The 20572-nt window shown below is 47.1% G+C and overlaps 1 protein-coding gene across 4 annotated transcripts in view; it reads left to right on the top strand.

The window, feature by feature from the left end:
• LOC134932740 (GLIPR1-like protein 1) overlaps positions 1–20572 on the top strand; it is an 89246-nt gene that overhangs the window by 18389 nt on the left and 50285 nt on the right. For all 4 annotated transcript variants that reach the window (XM_063927436.1, XM_063927435.1, XM_063927434.1 and 1 more), the window contains exons 2-3: positions 691–933; positions 19381–19472. In XM_063927436.1, the coding sequence (XP_063783506.1) occupies positions 691–933; positions 19381–19472 (335 nt within the window). The remainder of the gene's footprint in view (positions 1–690; positions 934–19380; positions 19473–20572) is intronic.

Below are 20572 nucleotides of genomic sequence, written 5' to 3'. Positions count from 1 at the left end.
ACCACTCCCATATCAACACACACAAATGGTGCCTGACTGTCAATCACTCTGTTTAAAGGTAAGCGCTGCAAGCGGCATCACTATTAGCCTTTGGCACATGCACAGTGTGAAGCATATACATGCGCAGTTTACCAATAATTGCAAAAAACGGCATAGCGTCCATCAGCTCTACTTTATTGGCATCATAATGAGGGTTTAAGGAATAGAATGTTGCCTAGAAGATAAAATCACCTGTCTCCTGTTAGTCTATTATTTGGGAGATTTGTAGTTTGCTTTTGTGCTCGATTTGTATTCGATTTTCAATTCAAATGTTAGCAAATTAGGGGATTCTATATTCGTATATGTAAAAGTACCGATATTCAATTTAAAGTGGGATTTGGTTCTATTTCAATTTTACATTTGATTTTGCCTTTAGTAAAACTCCAAATGCAGAATCAAATGAAAATTGAATGCAAATTGAATGCAAGAATGCAACTTGAATGCAAAATCACTAAAACCCCAAAATCGAACATTAGTAAATATACCCCTTGGTTCTGAGAAGTGACACTCTAATTCAGGCAACAGGGATCTCTGCTACATATAGTGGTTGGATTTATAGAAAAAAGGGTGTTTTGCAAAGTGGACAATACTGTAACTTTAAGTTTAATCTTGCCAAATAAAATGCAGCAGCTGTCTTTTTCCATTATACAGACATGGGATTCAGATTTAGCAAAAATTGCTAAATCTTGGACGAGTAAATGTATATTTGACCATAATACCAACCTGCTCATGAAAGGCCTACATCCTGTGTTCAGTCCTGTTGGAGAAAACCTCTTAATGGGACCAGGTACTGAAATGATGGGAATAACCAAGAAATGGGCAGATGAAGTTGCTTACTATAACTTTGATACAAATGGATGCTTAACAGGAAAAATGTGTGGCCATTATACTCAGGTAGGATATATTTTATGATTTGCACTTTTAGCTCTAATTTTAATATAGAAAATAATTTCAAAACATTTAGATTTATTATATATGCTTTATAATTTTTTTATACAAAGAACAACTTAGATGACAAAGGTACAATTTAACCAATCAACTAGTTTTTGTCTTTAAGCATTGACTGGGATTTTCAGCCATTATAGCCTCTCAGGCCAATATAACTAGACATAGCTAAGCAATCCCGGCAATTTTCGGCCACTTTTCCGATGCGGATTCGACTTGTTAACAAGTCAAATCTGCATATGCGGAAAATAGACGAAAAACAGTAATTTGCCGTTCCATGGCCCTCATTCCGAGTTGTTCGCTCGGTATTTTTCATCGCATCGCAGTGAAAATCCGCTTAGTATGCATGCGCAATGTTCGCACTGCGACTGCGCCAAGTAACTTTACTATGAAGAAAGTATTTTTACTCACGGCTTTTTCTTCGCTCCGGCGAACGTAATGTGATTGACAGGAAATGGGTGTTACTGGGCGGAAACACGGCGTTTCAGGGGCGTGTGGCTGAAAACGCTACCGTTTCCGGAAAAAACGCAGGAGTGGCCGGAGAAACGGTGGGAGTGCCTGGGCGAACGCTGGGTGTGTTTGTGACGTCAACCAGGAACGACTAGCACTGAAATGATCGCACAGGCAGAGTAAGTCTGGAGCTACTCTGAAACTGCTAAGTAGTTAGTAATCGCATTATTGCGAATACATCGGTCGCAATTTTAAGAAGCTAAGATTCACTCCCAGTAGGCGGCGGCTTAGCGTGTGTAACTCTGCTAAATTCGCCTTGCGACCGATCAACTCGGAATGAGGGCCCATGTGTTGACCGACAATGCCAGATTTTTTGACAGTTGAAAAACTGCCACTTTGAATAGGTTGAATGTAAATTTGACCTAAAACGGGTGAAGCGTGCTATTTTTCTGACTGTCAGAAAATTATGCACTTACTGAATACCCCCCTTAGGGGGAGATGCACAGTATAATGCTGTTATAGAATGCACGGTACCTGAAATATAAATAACGTTATTTATATTTCAGGTTCCGGGCATTCTATAACAGCATTATACTGTGAATTTATTTACATAGGTCTGCCTATATGCTTGAATTGAGCCATCACTTTCTTCTAAAACAGATTAATTATTTTATTCCACTTTAAAGTGATAAAAAAGACAGATGGGCTCATGTAGAGTTGGAAACCTTTAGTGCCACAAGTGTGAGCTTAAGATGCACAGGTTGCAGATGTGGACATACTGTATATCAAGAAGCATCCAGCCAGTGTTGGACTGGGGCATGAAGGGCCCACCGGGGGGGGGGGGGGGGGGGGGAACAGGAGCCCATGTTTTGGGGGTGGCCAGTCTCCAGAGGGGGGGGGGGGGGGGGTGGCCAGCTGCCACAGAGACTTGGCTGACTATTAGAGAGTGCATATTCTGGGCCCCTTGATAGATATATACTTTACAGTTTAATTATAAGTATATAGTATGAGTATTATACATATGTATAATGTATAATTCAAGTGCACAGTCTGGAACTTGATCCCTAGAGGAGGAGGTGGGCCCCAAGGCAGTGGGGCCCACCGATGGTTTCCCCTGTGCCCCTATGGGCCAGTCCGATCCTGCATCCAGCTCTGAAAGGGAAGCATATGTGCCAGTTTTACACCAGGAAGGTGCCCAAGTCAAATATAAAAATATTAAAATTGAAGTACAATAATAACTTTCTGTACTTTTACTTTTTTCATTATTTTCCATGCACTTAGATACTCCTTTTAAATATCACACATTATTGTGTATTAGTGTTTGTATTCTTTATGACCTGTACATTTTCCCACATACACATACCTCCCAACATTTCAACATAGTAAAGAGGGACACCCGCACAGCCAATTTGAAAGGGGCATGGCCCCGCCGCAATCGCAATTCAAGCCCCCCCCCACCGTTTGCCATCACTGAAGGGGGGGGGGGGGGGCTTGAATTGCCCTGTGAGCTGCTGGCATGTCCCATCTCCCTCTGTATTCATTGTCACAGAGGGACACAGCATCTATTCACAGCGAATAACAGGAGCCTCCCAACTGCCCCCACCGTGGGACACTGTGGCCCACGGGTGGGACAGTCCCAAAAAAATGGGACTGTCCTGCGAAAATCGGGACAATTGGGAGGTATGCATACAGTAACACTGTGCAAATATTGCACTGCAGTTTCATGTACGAAAATACATTTAATTTTGTAAGTGTATGCAGAAAAATCATGTGATTCCAATATTAACCGGTTTTTAACTGTAAACTGTTGTACTTGCCACTTTACCACTCTGGCGATTTCCTGAGGACATAGGAATACATGGTTACGACAACAATGACAAGCAAGAGGTTACCTTGACTCAGGAAGGCAGTTGGAAGCTTGACCCAATGCATTGTTTTTACCTGTAACCTATTGTAAAGTGAGCAGTTTATCTAAACTGTACTGTGTTTCTAAGGTTACCCCTGGGGTATAATGGGGCAGATGTATTAACCTGGAGAAGGCATAAGGAAGTGATAAACCAGTGATATGTGCAAGGTGATAAAGGCACCAGCCAATCAGCTCCAATATGTAAATTAACAGTTAGGATCTGATTGGCTGCTGCCTTTATCATCTTGCACATATCACTGGTTTATCACTTCCTTATGCCATCTCCAGGTTAATACATCTGCCCCATTGTTTGCTGTGTATAAATTGTACCATACTGACCCATGCAAGTCAGTGCGTTCAAAATCGAAGCCTTTTGTTGGTGCCAACAGTGCATGCGCATTGTATTGGTGGCACTCTTTCTATTTATTTGTGCAAATTTATCTTTTGGTCTTTGAAACTCCAAGTACTGTAAATTAATCGGACTTCACAATAATTTTGCTGTAATAAAGGAGAGGCAGTCGGAATCCCGGCAGTCGAAATAACAACGCTGGAATCCCAACACTGCTCGGAAAGCCAGTGCCGGCATCCCGACTTAGATCGCAATTCCGGCACTGTAATTCTGACCATTTGGATCCTGAATGAGTGTTTTCCGGTCCGTCGGAGAGGTAAGCCGCGGTGGGGGAGGGGTTAGGTTTAGGCTTCAGAGAGAGGGTTAGGTGCCCTGTACACACTGCACCCCCATCCTCTTCCATATTCTGCACCCCCCACGATATAGTGGCCCTATATAGACACTGCCCCTATATACGGGGCACCCCTTCTCCATATACTGCTCCCTCCATATACCGCATACTCTGCACCCCCTCCTCCATAAACTATGCTGCAACCCCAGGTTACTTGCCATCCCAGGACTCGGCAACAAGTAGCAGCAGTAACCAGGAACCACCAGACGGTCCCGCAGCGCTTACAGTGGAGGCATCAAAGACACGTGTAGCCACTTACCGGCAGGGGGAGCAGGCGAAACAGTCGGGCAGGAAGGGGTGAGACCCTGTATCGGGTGAGCAGTGCAGTGACCGGAAGGAGGAGGGGTCGGTGTTTGGGGCTGCAGATGATGCTGGTGAAGAGGAGGCAGATAACCGGCTCAGCTGCTTTATATATACTGTGCGCCAATGGAGGGGCTGGCCTGTGCTCGCCCCTCCCACACCCCACACAGGCCACGCCCAGATCCCCCCCAGCCAGCTGATGGTGGCTAGTGGTGTCCTCTATCCCCAGACTGGCCGAGAGCTGTGCGGGGACTGGTGAGCTTAGATGTGTCAGTACTGGTGATATAGTGCAGCATCATTATAGCCTACCCATTACAGATATACAGCAGCTATATTTATAAAGGATAACGTTACACACAGTCACACACACACTTACACAGGACGGGATGTACTAATATACATTGCCGTCCATCGCCAGTCATCACAGCGATGCTAATCGCATATGTGCTCGGGAGGTGAGCACTGTAGTCAGTCCCGGGCTCCACCTCCTCCTCCCTGCAGCCGGAAGGACAACTGGCTGTGTTGTGAGGGAGGTTGGTGGATCGGAGAGCGCACCGGGAGGCTGACAGCATGCAGATGAGGGGAGTTGGCGTGAGTAGCGTGGGGCGGCGGGATGTGATGGGATGCTGTAAGAAGCCCATAGACTTCTGTAGGATATCACCATAAAAAGCTGGTAATACCCTCCGCATTGCTAAGCAGGCGGCCAGGGTTTAGTACATTTGAAAAAGGTGTTTTTACCGCATTTTTCCTTTAGTACATCCCGCTTCCAGCAGCAGGACTTTCAGAAACTCGGCAGCTCCTGTGTGAGTGGCAACTGCCCTCCTAATATAATCTGGCCCTGGTGTCTGTAATTTTGACGGTCTTTTAACTAGTTATTAATAAATACTAAGTTGCATTTAATATGCAAAATAAAAGTAGATATAACCATAAATACAAAAATCTAAATAAAGTGCTAATTAAGTTCACTAAATGCAAGCATTTGTTGTCTTCAACTTAAAAAAAATTAAATGTCAGTCTGCATTCCTACAATAAACCAACAGCGATATCTAAGAAATCATGAAAGTAGGTCCCAACAGCCAAACTAATAATAGTAATAGCATCAGTGGGACCAATCAAAATGCAATCCAACAATCAGGATCGGCTGCTAATCATCATCAGTTAGTATTGTGCACCAGGGGCCCAGCACCCACAAGTGATGCATCTCCTGGCAGATGCATATGTACAGGGATGGACTGGCCCACAGGGGCAGTGGCGGAACTGTGGGAGGCAATGGAGTCGTCTACCGCCGGGCTCCTGACCTGCAGGGGGCACTTCTCCATTGCCTCCCACCCGACAATCCATCGCCGTATCTGACTGGAGTGGACGGATGAGCTGTGTCACTGCCGTGACACGGCAGCAGCAGCTGCCTCCTAGTATGCACAGACAGAGCTCAGCTGACAGCTGGCGGCAGCTAGGGGAAGCCCCAGCGCACAGCTGCTCACAGGACTTCTAATAGAGCTGGCCGGCTGAAGCTCCCTCTACCTTCGTCATGAGGATAGCAACGGGTGGGCACTGGCACCACCTGCCTCAAGCTGCTGCATTGTGTGTGTGTGTGTGTGTGTGTGTGTGTGTGTGTGTGTGGTGTGTGAGTGTGTGTGGTGTATGGGTGCATGTGTGTGTGTGTGTGTGTAGGGGGGGGGGGGTGATTACCGGGGGTATCTTTAATAAATGTTGGCAGCACTGTTTATGTGTGTGAATGTTTTTAAGTGAGGTGTGTGTGTCTGTGTATTTTAAAGGAAAGTTGTGTGTTTAAGTGAAAGAGGCATGTGTGTGTGTGTGTGTGTGTGTGTGTGTGTGTGTGTGTGTGTGTGTGTTATTGTTTATAAGTAAAAGTGGCATTTGTGTGTGTGTGTGTGTGTGTGTGTGTAAGTGAAAGAGGCATGTGGTGTTTGTGTAATTGGTTGTGTGAAAGTGACGTGTGTGTGTAATTGTGTGTAAGTGAAAGTGGCATGTGTGTAAGTGAAAGAGGCATGTGTGTAAGTGAAAGAGGCATGTGTGTGTAATTGTGTGTAAGTAAAAGTGGCATGTGTGTGTGTAATTGTGTATGTGTGTGTTTGTGTAATTGTGTGTGTGTAAGTGAACGTAACGTGTGTGTGTGTGTGTGTGTGTGTGTGTGTGTGTGTGTGTAATTGTGTGTAAGTGAAAGTGGCATGTGTGAAAGTGGTGTGTGTGTGTAAGTGAAAGAGGCGTGTGTATGTGTGTGTGTGTGTGTGTGTGTGTGTGTGTGCGTGTGTGTAAGTGAAAATGACGTGTGTGTGTAATTGTGTGAAAGTGGCGTGTGTAATTGTGTGTAAGTGAAAGTGACGTGTGTGTAATTGTGTGTTAGTGAAAAAGGAGCGTGTAAGTGAAAAAGGCGTGTGAGTTAGTGAAAGAGATGTGTGTGTGTAAGTGAAAAGGCGTGTGTGTGTGCAAGGAAAAGAGGCATGTGTATAAGTGAAAGAGGTGTGTGTGTATCTATACTATTGTGAAAGGCACCAGAGTACGCTGCTACTGTTTACAGTGTACCAGATATTATCTACATATGGCGTGCGTATATATATATATATATATATATATATATATATAATCTATCCCTATATGTTTAGGGGGTGGCACCAACATTTTATCATGCCTCCGGGCAACTGGGGTGAACTTACGCCACTGCACAGGGGTACAGTGAAAACCCCGTTGGGCCCCACTACCTGGGGTCCACCTCCTCCTCTAGGGATCAGGTTTCAGATTGTGCACTTGAATTATACATCATGCATATGTTCCCTTAAACTGTACAGGACTGTGGTATATTATCTACAGTGCGTTGCTGTTTTCTCTTACGTCCTTGGGAATACTGGGAATCCATTTAGTACCATGGGGTATAGACGTGTCCACTGGGAGCCTTGGGCACTTTAAGAATTTGATAGTGTGCACTGGCTCCTCCCTCTATGCCCCTCCTACCAGACTCAGTTTAGAAAATGTGCCCGGAGGAGCCGGCCACGTCGCTGGAAGCTCCTGAAGAGTTTTCTGCATTTATTTTATGTTTGTTATTTTCAGGCAGGACTGGATGGCACCAGCCTGCCTGATTCGTGGGACTTAGGGGGGGGGGGGACGGCCCAACCTCTTGAAGGGTTAATGGTTCCGTTCACCACTGACAGGACACTAGCTCCTGATGGAACTATTCGCAAGCCCCACCACGGCAAGCGTACATTCCCGCAGCACGCCGCCACCCCTAACAGCCAGAAGAAAGAAGAGTGGTGAGTACTAAGCCGGCGTCCCGGTTAGCGGGTCGCCGGCCATTATGGCAGCATGAGGGTACGGAGACGTACGGCTTCTACATGGGGTGGCTGGGTCTCAAGACTCAGTACACAGTGCAGACGCACCGCTTCTGAGGGAGCAAACTGGCATTACAGACTTAAAAGGGGTCTGACTCCATTTTAGGCACTAAAATTACCTCAGTCAGTATAAAAAACTGCGGGAAGACCGCTCGCCATTGAAGGGTCAGGGCAGGACTATGAGCGGATCCAGCAGCTCACCAGCGCCATTTTCCCTCAGCAGTGGGAACAGACGCTGACTGACAGGGACGCGCAGCTCCTCCGGAGAGATTCCAGATTACCTCAGCGGTACCAGGGGGTCATAATAGGGGGGGAGCGTTTACTAAGTCCCCAATCTGGGTACTTAGTCTGTGACCCTGCTAAACTTGGCATTAGCAGTAAGGGCGCTGTGTGCTGGCTCCATACTATCTCTGTGTCTCTCTGGAAGGGCTCTTTGTGGGTTAATTGTTCCTGTATGTGTGTGCTGTCACAGTATGTCAGACAAAGAGTGTGTTTCATGTAAGGCACATTGTTCCTCTTCTCTAGGTGGTTCACTGCAGTGTACCCTCCCAGGCTAGCGAGGCAGAGCCAGCTTGACTGGATTCCATTAGGGGAATTATTTCCAATATTTCTACTAAATTGTCCCGCAATGAGAAAGAGACGCATTACTTAGAGTTTATGAACAGAGACTCAGTACCCAAACCAGCATCTCAGTCCCCTGCCATTTGTCCGCAAAAACTTCCTTTGGCCCATATCCTGCAGTCTGACCCTGATGATGAGGGGTCAGACATGGAGGAGGGGGAGGCTACACTGTGACAGGGAATAAAGGCTCTGAAAGAAGCTATCAGAGAAGTTCTGCATATCCCTGATAAGGTAACAGAGGAGACTGAGTAATCTTATTTTCTCTAACGTCCTAGTGGATGCTGGGGACTCCGAAAGGACCATGGGGAATAGCGGCTCCGCAGGAGACTGGGCACAAAAGTAAAAGCTTTAGGACTACCTGGTGTGCACTGGCTCCTCCCCCTATGACCCTCCTCCAAGCCTCAGTTAGATTTTTGTGCCCGAACGAGAAGGGTGCATACTAAGGGGCTCTCCTGAGCTGCTTAGAGTAAAAGTTTAAAGTAGGTTTTTTATTTTCAGTGAGACCTGCTGGCAACAGGCTCACTGCACCGAGGGACTAAGGGGAGAAGAAGCGAACTCACCTGCGTGCAGAGTGGATTGGGCTTCTTAGGCTACTGGACATTAGCTCCAGAGGGACGATCACAGGCCCAGCCATGGATGGGTCCCAGAGCCGCGCCGCCGGCCCCCTTACAGAGCCAGAAGACTGAAGAGGTCCGGAAAATCGGCGGCAGAAGACGTCCTGTCTTCAATAAGGTAGCGCACAGCACCGCAGCTGTGCGCCATTGCTCTCAGCACACTTCACACTCCGGTCACTGAGGGTGCAGGGCGCTGGGGGGGGGGCGCCCTGAGACGCAATAAAAACACCTTATATGGCAAAAAATACATCACATATAGCTCCTGGGCTATATGGATGCATTTAACCCCTGCCAATTTTTCCTTAAAAAAGCGGGAGAAAGGCCGCCGAGAAGGGGGCGGAGCCTATCTCCTCAGCACACTGGCGCCATTTTTTCCTCACAGCTCCGTTGGAGGGAAGCTCCCTGACTCTCCCCTGCAGTCCTGCACTACAGAAACAGGGTAAAACAAGAGAGGGGGGGCACTAAATTGGCAGATAAATCTATACAGCAGCTATATAAGGGAAAAACACTTATATAAGGTTATCCCTGTATATATATAGCGCTCTGGTGTGTGCTGGCAAACTCTCCCTCTGTCTCCCCAAAGGGCTAGTGGGGTCCTGTCCTCTATCAGAGCATTCCCTGTGTGTGTGCTGTGTGTCGGTACGTTGTGTCGACATGTATGAGGAGGAAAATGGTATGGAGGCGGAGCAATTGCCTGTATTAGTGATGTCACCCCCTAGGGAGTCGACACCTGACTGGATGGTCTTATGGAAGGAATTACGTGATAGTGTCAGCACTTTACAAAAGACTGTTGACGACATGAGACAGCCGGCAAATCAGTTAATACCTGTACAGGCGTCTCAAACACCGTCAGGGGCTCTAAAGCGCCCGTTACCTCAGGTGGTCGACACAGACCCAGACACGGACACTGACTCCAGTGTCGACGGTGAGGAAACAAACGTATTTTCCAGTAGGGCCACACGTTACATGATCACGGCAATGAAGGAGGTTTTGAACATTTCTGATACTACAAGTACCACAAAAAAGGGTATTATGTGGGGTGTGAAAAAACTACCCGTAGTTTTTCCTGAATCAGATGAATTAAATGAGGTGTGTGATGAAGCGTGAGTTTCCCCCGATAAAAAACTGCTAATTTCTAAAAAATTATTGGCATTATACCCTTTCCCGCCAGAGGTTAGGGCACGTTGGGAAACACCCCCTAGGGTAGATAAGGCACTCACACGCTTATCAAAACAAGTGGCGTTACCGTCTCCTGATACGGCCGCCCTCAAGGAACCAGCTGATAGGAAGCTGGAAAATATCCTAAAAAGTATATACACACATACTGGTATTATACTGCGACCAGCAATCGCCTCAGCCTGGATGAGCAGTGCTGGGGTGGCTTGGTCGGATTCCCTGACTGAAAATATTGATTCCCTGGACAGGGACAATATATTATTGACTATAGAGCATTTAAAGGATGCATTTCTATATATGCGAGATGCACAGAGGGATATTTGCACTCTGGCATCAAGAGTAAGTGCGCTGTCCATTTCTGCCAGAAGAGGGTTATGGACGCGACAGTGGTCAGGTGATGCGGATTCCAAACGGCATATGGAAGTATTGCCGTATAAAGGGGAGGAGTTATTTGGGGTCGGTCTATCGGACCTGGTGGCCACGGCAACGGCTGGGAAATCCACCTTTTTACCCCAGGTCACCTCTCAGCAGAAAAAGACACCGTCTTTTCAGGCTCAGTCCTTTCGTCCCCATAAGGGCAAGCGGGCAAAAGGCCACTCATATCTGCCCCGGGGCAGAGGAAGGGGAAAAAGACTGCAGCAGACAGCCTCTTCCCAGGAACAGAAGCCCTCCCCCGCTTCTGCCAAGTCCTCAGCATGACGCTGGGGCCTTACAAGCGGACTCAGGCACGGTGGGGGCCCGTCTCAAGAATTTCAGCGCGCAGTGGGCTCACTCGCAAGTGGACCCCTGGATCCTGCAGGTAGTATCTCAGGGGTACAAATTGGAATTCGAGACGTCTCCCCCTCGCCGGTTCCTGAAGTCTGCTTTACCAACGTCTCCCCCCGACAGGGAGGCGGTATTGGAAGCCATTCACAAGCTGTATTCCCAGCAGGTGATAATCAAGGTACCCCTCCTACAACAGGGAAAGGGGTATTATTCCACGCTGTTTGTGGTACCGAAGCCGGACGGCTCGGTGAGACCTATTTTAAATCTGAAATCCTTGAACACTTACATACAAAGGTTCAAATTCAAGATGGAATCACTCAGAGCAGTGATAGCGAACCTGGAAGAAGGGGACTATATGGTGTCTCTGGACATCAAGGATGCTTACCTCCATGTCCCAATTTGCCCTTCTCACCAAGGGTACCTCAGGTTTGGGGTACAGAACTGTCACTATCAGTTTCAGACGCTGCCGTTTGGATTGTCCACGGCACCCCGGGTCTTTACCAAGGTAATGGCCGAAATGATGATTCTTCTTCGAAGAAAAGGCGTCTTAATTATCCCTTACTTGGATGATCTCCTGATAAGGGCAAGGTCCAGAGAACAGTTAGAGGTCAGAGTAGCACTATCTCAAGTAGTACTACGACAGCACGGATGGATTCTAAATATTCCAAAATCGCAGCTGATTCCGACGACACGTCTGCTGTTCCTAGGGATGATTCTGGACACAGTACAGAAAAAGGTGTTTCTCCCGGAGGAGAAAGCCAGGGAGTTATCCGACCTAGTCAGGAACCTCCTAAAACCAGGCCAAGTGTCAGTGCATCAATGCACAAGGGTCCTGGGAAAGATGGTGGCTTCTTACGAAGCGATTCCATTCGGCAGATTCCACGCAAGAACTTTTCAGTGGGATCTGCTGGACAAATGGTCCGGATCGCATCTTCAAATGCATCAGCGGATAACCCTGTCTCCAAGGACAAGGGTGTCTCTCCTGTGGTGGTTACAGAGTGCTCATCTTTTAGAGGGCCGCAGATTCGGCATTCAGGACTGGGTCCTGGTGACCACGGATGCCAGCCTGAGAGGCTGGGGAGCAGTCACACAGGGAAGAAATTTCCAGGGGTTGTGGTCAAGCATGGAAACGTCACTTCACATAAATATCCTGGAACTAAGGGCCATTTACAATGCCCTAAGTCAGGCAAGGCCTCTGCTTCAGGGTCAGCCGGTGTTGATCCAGTCGGACAACATCACGGCAGTCGCCCACGTAAACAGACAGGGCGGCACAAGAAGCAGGAGGGCAATGACGGAAGTTGCAAGGATTCTTCGCTGGGCGGAAAATCATGTGATAGCACTGTCAGCAGTGTTCATTCCGGGAGTGGACAACTGGGAAGCAGACTTCCTCAGCAGACACGACCTCCACCCGGGGGAGTGGGGACTTCACCCAGAAGTCTTCCACATGATTGTGAACCGTTGGGAAAAACCAAAGGTGGACATGATGGCGTCCCGCCTCAACAAAAAACTGGACAGATATTGCGCCAGGTCAAGGGACCCTCAGGCAATAGCTGTGGACGCTCTGGTAACACCGTGGGTGTACCAGTCAGTGTATGTGTTCCCTCCTCTGCCTCTCATACCCAAGGTACTGAGAATCATAAGAAGGAGAGGAGTAAGGACTATACTCGTGGCTCCGGATTGGCCAAGAAGGACTTGGTACCCGGAACTTCAAGAGATGCTCACGGAAGACCCGTGGCTATTACCTCTAAGAAAGGACCTGCTCCAGCAGGGACCATGTCTGTTCCAAGACTTACCGCGGCTGCGTTTGACGGCATGGCGGTTGAACGCCGGATCCTGAAGGAAAAAGGCATTCCGGATGAAGTCATCCCTACCCTGATCAAAGCCAGGAAGGATGTAACTGTGCAACATTATCACCGTATTTGGCATAAATATGTTGCGTGGTGTGAGGCCAGGAAGGCCCCTACAGAGGAATTTCAACTGGGTCGTTTCCTACATTTCCTGCAAACAGGACTGTCTATGGGCCTAAAATTAGGGTCCATTAAGGTTCAAATTTCGGCCCTGTCAATATTCTTCCAAAAAGAACTAGCTTCAGTTCCTGAAGTTCAGACGTTTGTCAAGGGGGTACTGCATATACAGCCTCCTTTTGTGCCTCCAGTGGCACCTTGGGATCTCAATGTAGTTTTGGGATTCCTAAAATCACATTGGTTTGAACCACTCACCACTGTGGACTTAAAATATCTCACATGGAAAGTGGTAATGCTGTTAGCCCTGGCTTCAGCCAGGCGTGTCTCAGAATTGGCGGCTTTATCCTATAAAAGCCCTTACCTAATTTTTCATACGGACAGGGCAGAATTGAGGACTCGTCCTCAATTTCTCCCTAAGGTGGTTTCAGCATTTCACTTAAACCAGCCTATTGTGGTGCCTGCGGCTACTAGGGACTTGGAGGATTCCAAGTTGCTAGACGTAGTCAGGGCCCTGAAAATATATGTTTCCAGGACGGCTGGAGTCAGAAAATCTGACTCGCTGTTTATCCTGTATGCACCCAACAAGCTGGGTGCTCCTGCTTCTAAGCAGACTATTGCTCGTTGGATTTGTAGTACAATTCAGCTTGCACATTCTGTGGCAGGCCTGCCACAGCCAAAATCTGTAAAAGCCCATTCCACACGGAAAGTGGGCTCATCTTGGGCGGCTGCCCGAGGGGTCTCGGCTTTACAACTTTGCCGAGCAGCTACTTGGTCAGGGGCAAACACGTTTGCTAAATTCTACAAATTTGATACCCTGGCTGAGGAGGACCTGGAGTTCTCTCATTCGGTGCTGCAGAGTCATCCGCACTCTCCCGCCCGTTTGGGTGCTTTGGTATAATCCCCATGGTCCTTTCGGAGTCCCCAGCATCCACTAGGACGTTAGAGAAAATAAGAATTTACTTACCGATAATTCTATTTCTCATAGTCCGTAGTGGATGCTGGGCGCCCATCCCAAGTGCGGATTGTCTGCATTACTTGTACATAGTTATTGTTACAAAAATCGGGTTATTATTGTTGTGAGCCATCTTTTCAGAGGCTCCTCTGTTATCATGCTGTTAACTGGGTTCAGATCACAAGTTGTACGGTGTGATTGGTGTGGCTGGTATGAGTCTTAACCGGGATTCAAAATCCTTCCTTATTGTGTACGCTCGTCCGGGCACAGTATCCTAACTGAGGCTTGGAGGAGGGTCATAGGGGGAGGAGCCAGTGCACACCAGGTAGTCCTAAAGCTTTTACTTTTGTGCCCAGTCTCCTGCGGAGCCGCTATTCCCCATGGTCCTTTCGGAGTCCCCAGCATCCACTACGGACTATGAGAAATAGAATTATCGGTAAGTAAATTCTTATTTTAATATAAAAAAGAAATCCTCAGACACTTTTCCTGTGTCAAAGGAACTAAATACCCTGTTTGAAGAACCGTGGGTTGATCCTGATAGGAAATTTCAAATCCCTTAAAGGTTGCTATCATCTTTTCCTTTTCCTCCTGAGGATAGGGAAAATAATCGGAAAATCCACCGATAGTGGATGCATCAGTATCCAGGCTGTCACAGAAAACTGTATTGCCTGTCCAGGTGCAGCTTCCCTAAAAGACACGGCTGATCGTAAAATTGAGAATACACTCAAATCTTTGTATACAGCTGTTGGGGTGGCCCAAAGACCCACTATAGCATGTGGGTGGATTAGTAAGGCCATCACCAAATGGTCGGGTAACCTAATTGAGGTGTAAGTTACCTTGCCTCAGGGGGAGATTATTTTACTCCTGCAACATATACAGGACTCTGCGAATTTTATGTTGGAAGCCATAAAAGAAATAGGCCTGCTTAATGCACGCACCACTGCTATGGCAGTGTCAGCATGCAGAGGCTTATGGCTACGCCAGTGGACTGCTGACGCGGACTCCAGGAAAGGCGTGGAAGGCCTACCCTTCACAGGAGAGGCCTTATTTGGAGATGAACTAGACAAATGGATCTCCAAAGCTACTGCGGGTAAGTCCACGTATCTTCCTTCTGCAGCTCCCCCAACCAGGAAGGCCTACTCAGGACCTAATCTACAGTCCTTTCGGACTGCCAAGTTTAATGGCAAAACCAGAGGTTCCTCTACAGCCACCAGAGGCACTAGAGGTAAACCACGCAAGCTAGCAACTGCCAGTTCATAGGAACAGAGCTCAAGCTCTGCTTCCTCAAAGCCTTCAGCATGACGGTGGACCGCGATGCCTGGAAGACTGGCAGGTGGGAGCCTGACTAAAATGTTTCAGTCACATCTGGACAGGTTTGTGCCAGGATCCCTGGGTCATAGATCTTATTTCCCAAGCCTACAGACTGGAGTTTCAGGAGCTCCCACCTCACAAATTCTTCAAATCAGGCTTACCAGTTTCACAAGAAGCAAGTTGAACCTTACAGGATGCCATTCAAAAACTGGTACAGACTCAGGTCATTGTTCCAGTTCCACCTCATCTGCACAACAAGGGATAATATTCCAACTTGTTTGTTGTACCGAAACTGGGCGGTTCGGTAAGACCGCTTTTGAACCTCAAGTCGTTGAACCCGTACTTACGAGTGTTCAAATTCAAGATGGAGTCTCTGAGAGCGGTGATCTGAGGTCTGGAGGAGGGGGAATTCCTAGTGTCTGTGGATATCAAGGATGCGTACCTTCACATTTCGATCAGGCCGCATCATCAGGCTTATCTATGGTTTGCACTGCAGGACTACCACTACCAGTTCCAGGCCCTGCCATTCGGTCTCTCCACGGCACAGAGAGTTTTGGCAGAGATGATGTTTCTACTCCGCAAACATGGACTGGACATAATTCCGTACTTGGACGATCTTCTGATAAAGGCTCTGTCCAGGGAGCGGTTGTTGGACAGCATTGGCCTCTCAACAAGACTACTCCTGGATCACGGGTGGATTCTGAACTTACCAAAATCTCACCTGGAACCGACGCAGAGGCTTCCTTTCCTGGGAATGATACTGGACACAGAGTCTCAGAGAGTGTTCCTTCCCTTGGAGAAGGCTATGGTAAGCCATTCGATGGTTCGGGCTGTCCTGAAGCCAACCCGGATCTCGGTGCATCTGTGCACTCGCCTTCTGGGGAAAATGGTGGCCTCTTATGAGGTGCTTCAGTATTGAAGGTTTCATGCGAAGCCCTTCCAGCTGGATCTGTTGGACAAATTGTCCGGATCGCATCTTCACATGCACCAGAGGATCTGTCTGTTGCCAAGAGCCAGAATCTCCCTTCTGTGGTGGCTACAGACTTCTCACCTAGTCGAGGGTCGGGATTCAGAATTGGATTCTGCTAACCACAGACGCAAGCCTCAGACGTTGGGGAGCAGTCACCCAGGGGGTACAGTATCAAGGAAGATGGTCAAGTCGGAAAGTCGTCCTCCCTATAAACATCTTGGAACTCAGGGCAATCTACAACGCCCATCTGCAAGCCTCATCTCTACTTCAGAATCAGGCCATTCAAGTCCAGTCGGACAATGTAATGGCGGTAACGTACATAAACCGACAGGGCGGAACGAAAAGCAGAGCAGCAATGTCAGAGGTGTCAAGAATTCTTCTCTTTGCGGAAAAACACGCAATGGTGTTGTCAGCGGTCTTCATTCCGGGAGTGGCAACTGGGAGGCAGACTTCCTCAGCAGACACGACCTGCACCTGGGGAAGTGGGGCCTCCATCCGGAGGTGTTCCAGTGGTTGACACGTCGGTGGGGATATCCACAGATCGACATGATGGCCTCTCGACTCAACAAGAAGCTCAAGCAGTATTGTTCCAGGTCGAGAGACCCACAAGCAGTGGCGGTAGACGCTCTGACTACTCCGTGGGTCTACCAGCTGGTGTACGTGTTTTCTCCACTTCCTCTGATCCCAAAAATTCTAAAGAGAATAAAAAGGGAAAAGGTTCAAGCAATCCTCATTGCTCCGGACTGGCCTCGCAGGGCCTGGTACGCGGATCTTCTCGGGATGCTGATCGAAGATCCGTGGCCTCTACCTCTTCGCGAGGATCTTCTGAAACATGGCCAGTTCGTCTACGTTTAACGTCATGGATGTTGAACAGCTGATTCTAGCCAGGAGAGGGATTCCTTGCAATGTCATCCCGACTATGTTCCAAGCCAGGTAGGGGGTAACGTATAAACATTACCACCGTATATGGAAGAAGTATGTCTCTTGGTGTGAGAGTAGACAATATTCTGTGGTGGAATTTCATCTGGGACGTCTCCTGCTTTTTCTGCAGTCGGGAGTGGATGTGGGCCTATGCCTAGGCTCAATTAAAGTCCAGCTTTTGTCCTTGTCTATATACTTTCAGAAACCATTGGCTTCTCTCCCTGAGGTCCAGACATTCTTGAAAGGTGTTCTACACATCCAGCCTCCCTTTGTGCCTCCCACGGCACCTTGGTGCAATCGGACTTGTTTGAACCGTTACAGGAGGTTGACATAAAGTACCTTGTGTGGAAGACAGTCACACTGTTGGCCTTGGCTTCAGCAAGACGTGTGTCGGAGCTAGGGGCATTGTCTCACAAGAGCCCCTACTTAATTTTCCACGAGGACAGAGCTGAACTCAGAACTCATCAGCAATTTCTTCCTAAGGTGGTGTCCGCATTTCACATCAACCAACCTGTGGTTCCGGCTGTTACGGACACCTCTACTACTTCAAAGTCTTTGGATGTTGTGAGGGCTTTGAAGGTGTACGTAAAGAGGACAGCTCGTCACAGGAAATCTGACTCGTTATTCGTTCTCTATGATCCCAATAAGATTAGGTTCCTGCTTCAAAGCAGTCTATTGCACGCTGGATCAGGCTCACTATCCAGCATGCTTATTCCATGGCAGGATTGCCGGTTCCAAAATCTATATAGGCCCACTCTACTAGGTCGGTGGGTTCTTCTTGGGCAGCTGCCCGGAGTGTCTCGGCTTTACAGCTCTGCCAAGCAACTACTTGGTCAGGTTCAAACACATTTGCAAAGTTTTACAAGTTCGATACTTTGGCCTCTGAGGGCCTTCAGTTTGGTCAATCAGTTCTGCAGGAACCTCAGCACTCTCTCACCCGGTTTGGGAGCTTTGGTACTTCCCCATGGTACTAAATGGATTCCCAGTATCCCCAAGGACATAAGAAAAAATAGGATTTTAATTACCTACCGGTAAATCCTTTTCTCGTAGTCCATAGGGAATACTGGGCGCCCGCCTGGTGCTTCGTTCTTCCTGCACTGTTACTTAGTTAAGTATTCTGGTTTGTTCAGCTGTTGCTGTTCATTTTTCAAGTTTGGTTAGCTTGGCTTTCCTATTGTTCTGTGTGTGCTGGTTCGTAATCTCACCACTTTCTTATCTATCCTTCTTTCAAAGTATGTCTGTCTCCTCGGGCACAGTTTCCTAGACTGAGTCTGGTAGGAGGGGCATAGAGGGAGAAGCCAGCGCACACTATCAAATTCTTAATGTGCCCAAGGCTCCTATTGGCCCCTTCTATACCGCGTGATGCTAAATGGATTCCCAGTATCCCCTACGGACTACAAGAAAAGGATTTACCGGTAGGTAATTAAAATCCTATTATTAATCTGGTACATTGTTATGCATGCACTATAAGTATTAAATATATATAGTTATCAAGAGGCCAAGACCATGCAGTAATGTTAGCCAAGCCTCTAAGCATGGTCCCCTAGCAACTGCATTTCTCCGATGGGCCCTTTATGCCCCAGCCCGACACTGCATATGCATCTTTATTGTGGTATATATTATATTATTATATATTATATTATTATGAGGGATATATGTAACCAAACACAGTGGTAGCTGCTCAATCACTCTAGAGATACTTATCAGGTACTAGAAAAGGGGAGGGTCACAGCAAACAGGAAGGGGGGGGGGTGCTTTTTCCACTCTTGGTATCCCCCCCAGCACACTGACTAATACATGTAACAATACCTGAACCTATCTGGTAATAGAATTTCAGAGATATTTGTTACATGAATTTGCAAATACATGGATAGTTGCTGAGCAGCGTCAAGGCTTCTCTGATGTCAGCAGTTCTAGCATTACCTAATAGCAGTTCCCACATAGGGCCATGTGATTTGTCTTACGTAAGGAATCATGATAAAAGCTCATACAAAATTACATCCAGATTGAGGGCTAGCTTACCTTAGAGCCACCCGTAAGATCTCCCATTACCACTACAAGTACCAGCATGCCTTACAAATGCTGTGTCCATTCACTGCCTTCTCACAAAGGCAAAGAAACACAGTGGTATACAGTATATGTAAAAAAAAAATTGGCGGGCATGTACAGTACAAGTAAACATAATTTGCACCAAAATAAAAGCACTTGTGCACAACAGTACATAAGCACCTATAACTGTTGTTACAAACAAACAAACAAACAAACAAACAAACAAACAAACCAAAAACAACAACAATAAATTTAGATGGTTGATTGTGCTTCGTACAAGAAATGAAAGTAAGAATAATTTAATTTTTTACAGGTTGTTTGGGCTAACTCTTACAAAGTTGGTTGCGCGGCTACCAAGTGTCCAGGCAGCTATGGGTTCATTGTAGCTTGTAACTATGGACCAGCGTAAGTAACTTCAGTCAAATAATGAAGTCACAATTAAGTATGTTCAAATATAGTAATTATAGTAAGTGTTTTGTGTTCTAATATAAAGTGAAAAGCGACTAAATTTATATAATGTACTAGCTGTACTACCCGTTCTGCGCACGGGAGCAGAGCAGGCTCTAGGCATAGGCAAACTAGGCAAATGCCTAGGGGCACAAGCAGCTTCTGCTGATTAAAATGATATGTGGCATGCCTATATTCTGTGTGTAGCATTTCGGATGCAGACGCAGCCACAGTCGCACACAGAATATAGGCAAGCCGCTTATCATTTTAATCAGCAGAAGCTGCTTGTGCATCCTAGCCACATTGCAATGCAATAAGATGCATTTTCATTAAAATAAAGGTGCCCGACGAAAGCATAGCTGCCAGCTGACCCTGGCCAGGAATCTCCTGCTGCATGGCACATTGAGGCAAGATGTATGAGGACACATCTGTATCCAAGCAGAGGCAGAGGTCACAGTGTTAGTGGCCGTGTGAGTGCTGTGTGTGAGTGGGTTGGTTGTGCAATAGTGTTCGGCATATGTGTAAGGGACATTATGTGTAAAAGAGCATTAATAAAGGTTGGCATAAAGTGAAAGGCATATTATGTTTATAAGGACATTAATAATGTGTGTCATGTGTACGGGGCATTACTGTGTGGGATTATGTGTAGAAATACATTACTAATGTGTGGCATTATGTGTATAAGGTGCTCTACTATGTAGCGTAATGTATAGAAAGGGCACTACTGTGTGGTCTAATGTGAATAAAGAGCAATATGGTGTGGTGTAATGTGAATAAGGAGCAATTCAGTGTGATGTAATGTGAATAAGGGGCACTAATGTGAGGAGTAACGTTTATAAGTGGTACTACTGTGTGATGTAATGTAAATAAGAAACACTATCGAGGGTAGGAACACCAAAATAAGGACTGCTATGGGTGAGGGGTGATGGTGCTGGTAAAGGTATGCAGGTTCAGAGGCGGAACTAACGGTGGTGCTAGGGGGCACCAGCCAAAATCTTGCCTAGGGCATCATATTGGTTAGGGCCGGCTCTGCACGGGAGTTTCTGATTTTCACGGTT

This window comes from Pseudophryne corroboree, chromosome 6 (assembly GCF_028390025.1).
Source record: "Pseudophryne corroboree isolate aPseCor3 chromosome 6, aPseCor3.hap2, whole genome shotgun sequence".
NCBI classification, from domain to species: domain Eukaryota; kingdom Metazoa; phylum Chordata; class Amphibia; order Anura; family Myobatrachidae; genus Pseudophryne; species Pseudophryne corroboree.
Note: the sequence above shows the minus strand (reverse complement) of the source record. Positions and strands in the feature narration are given on the sequence as shown.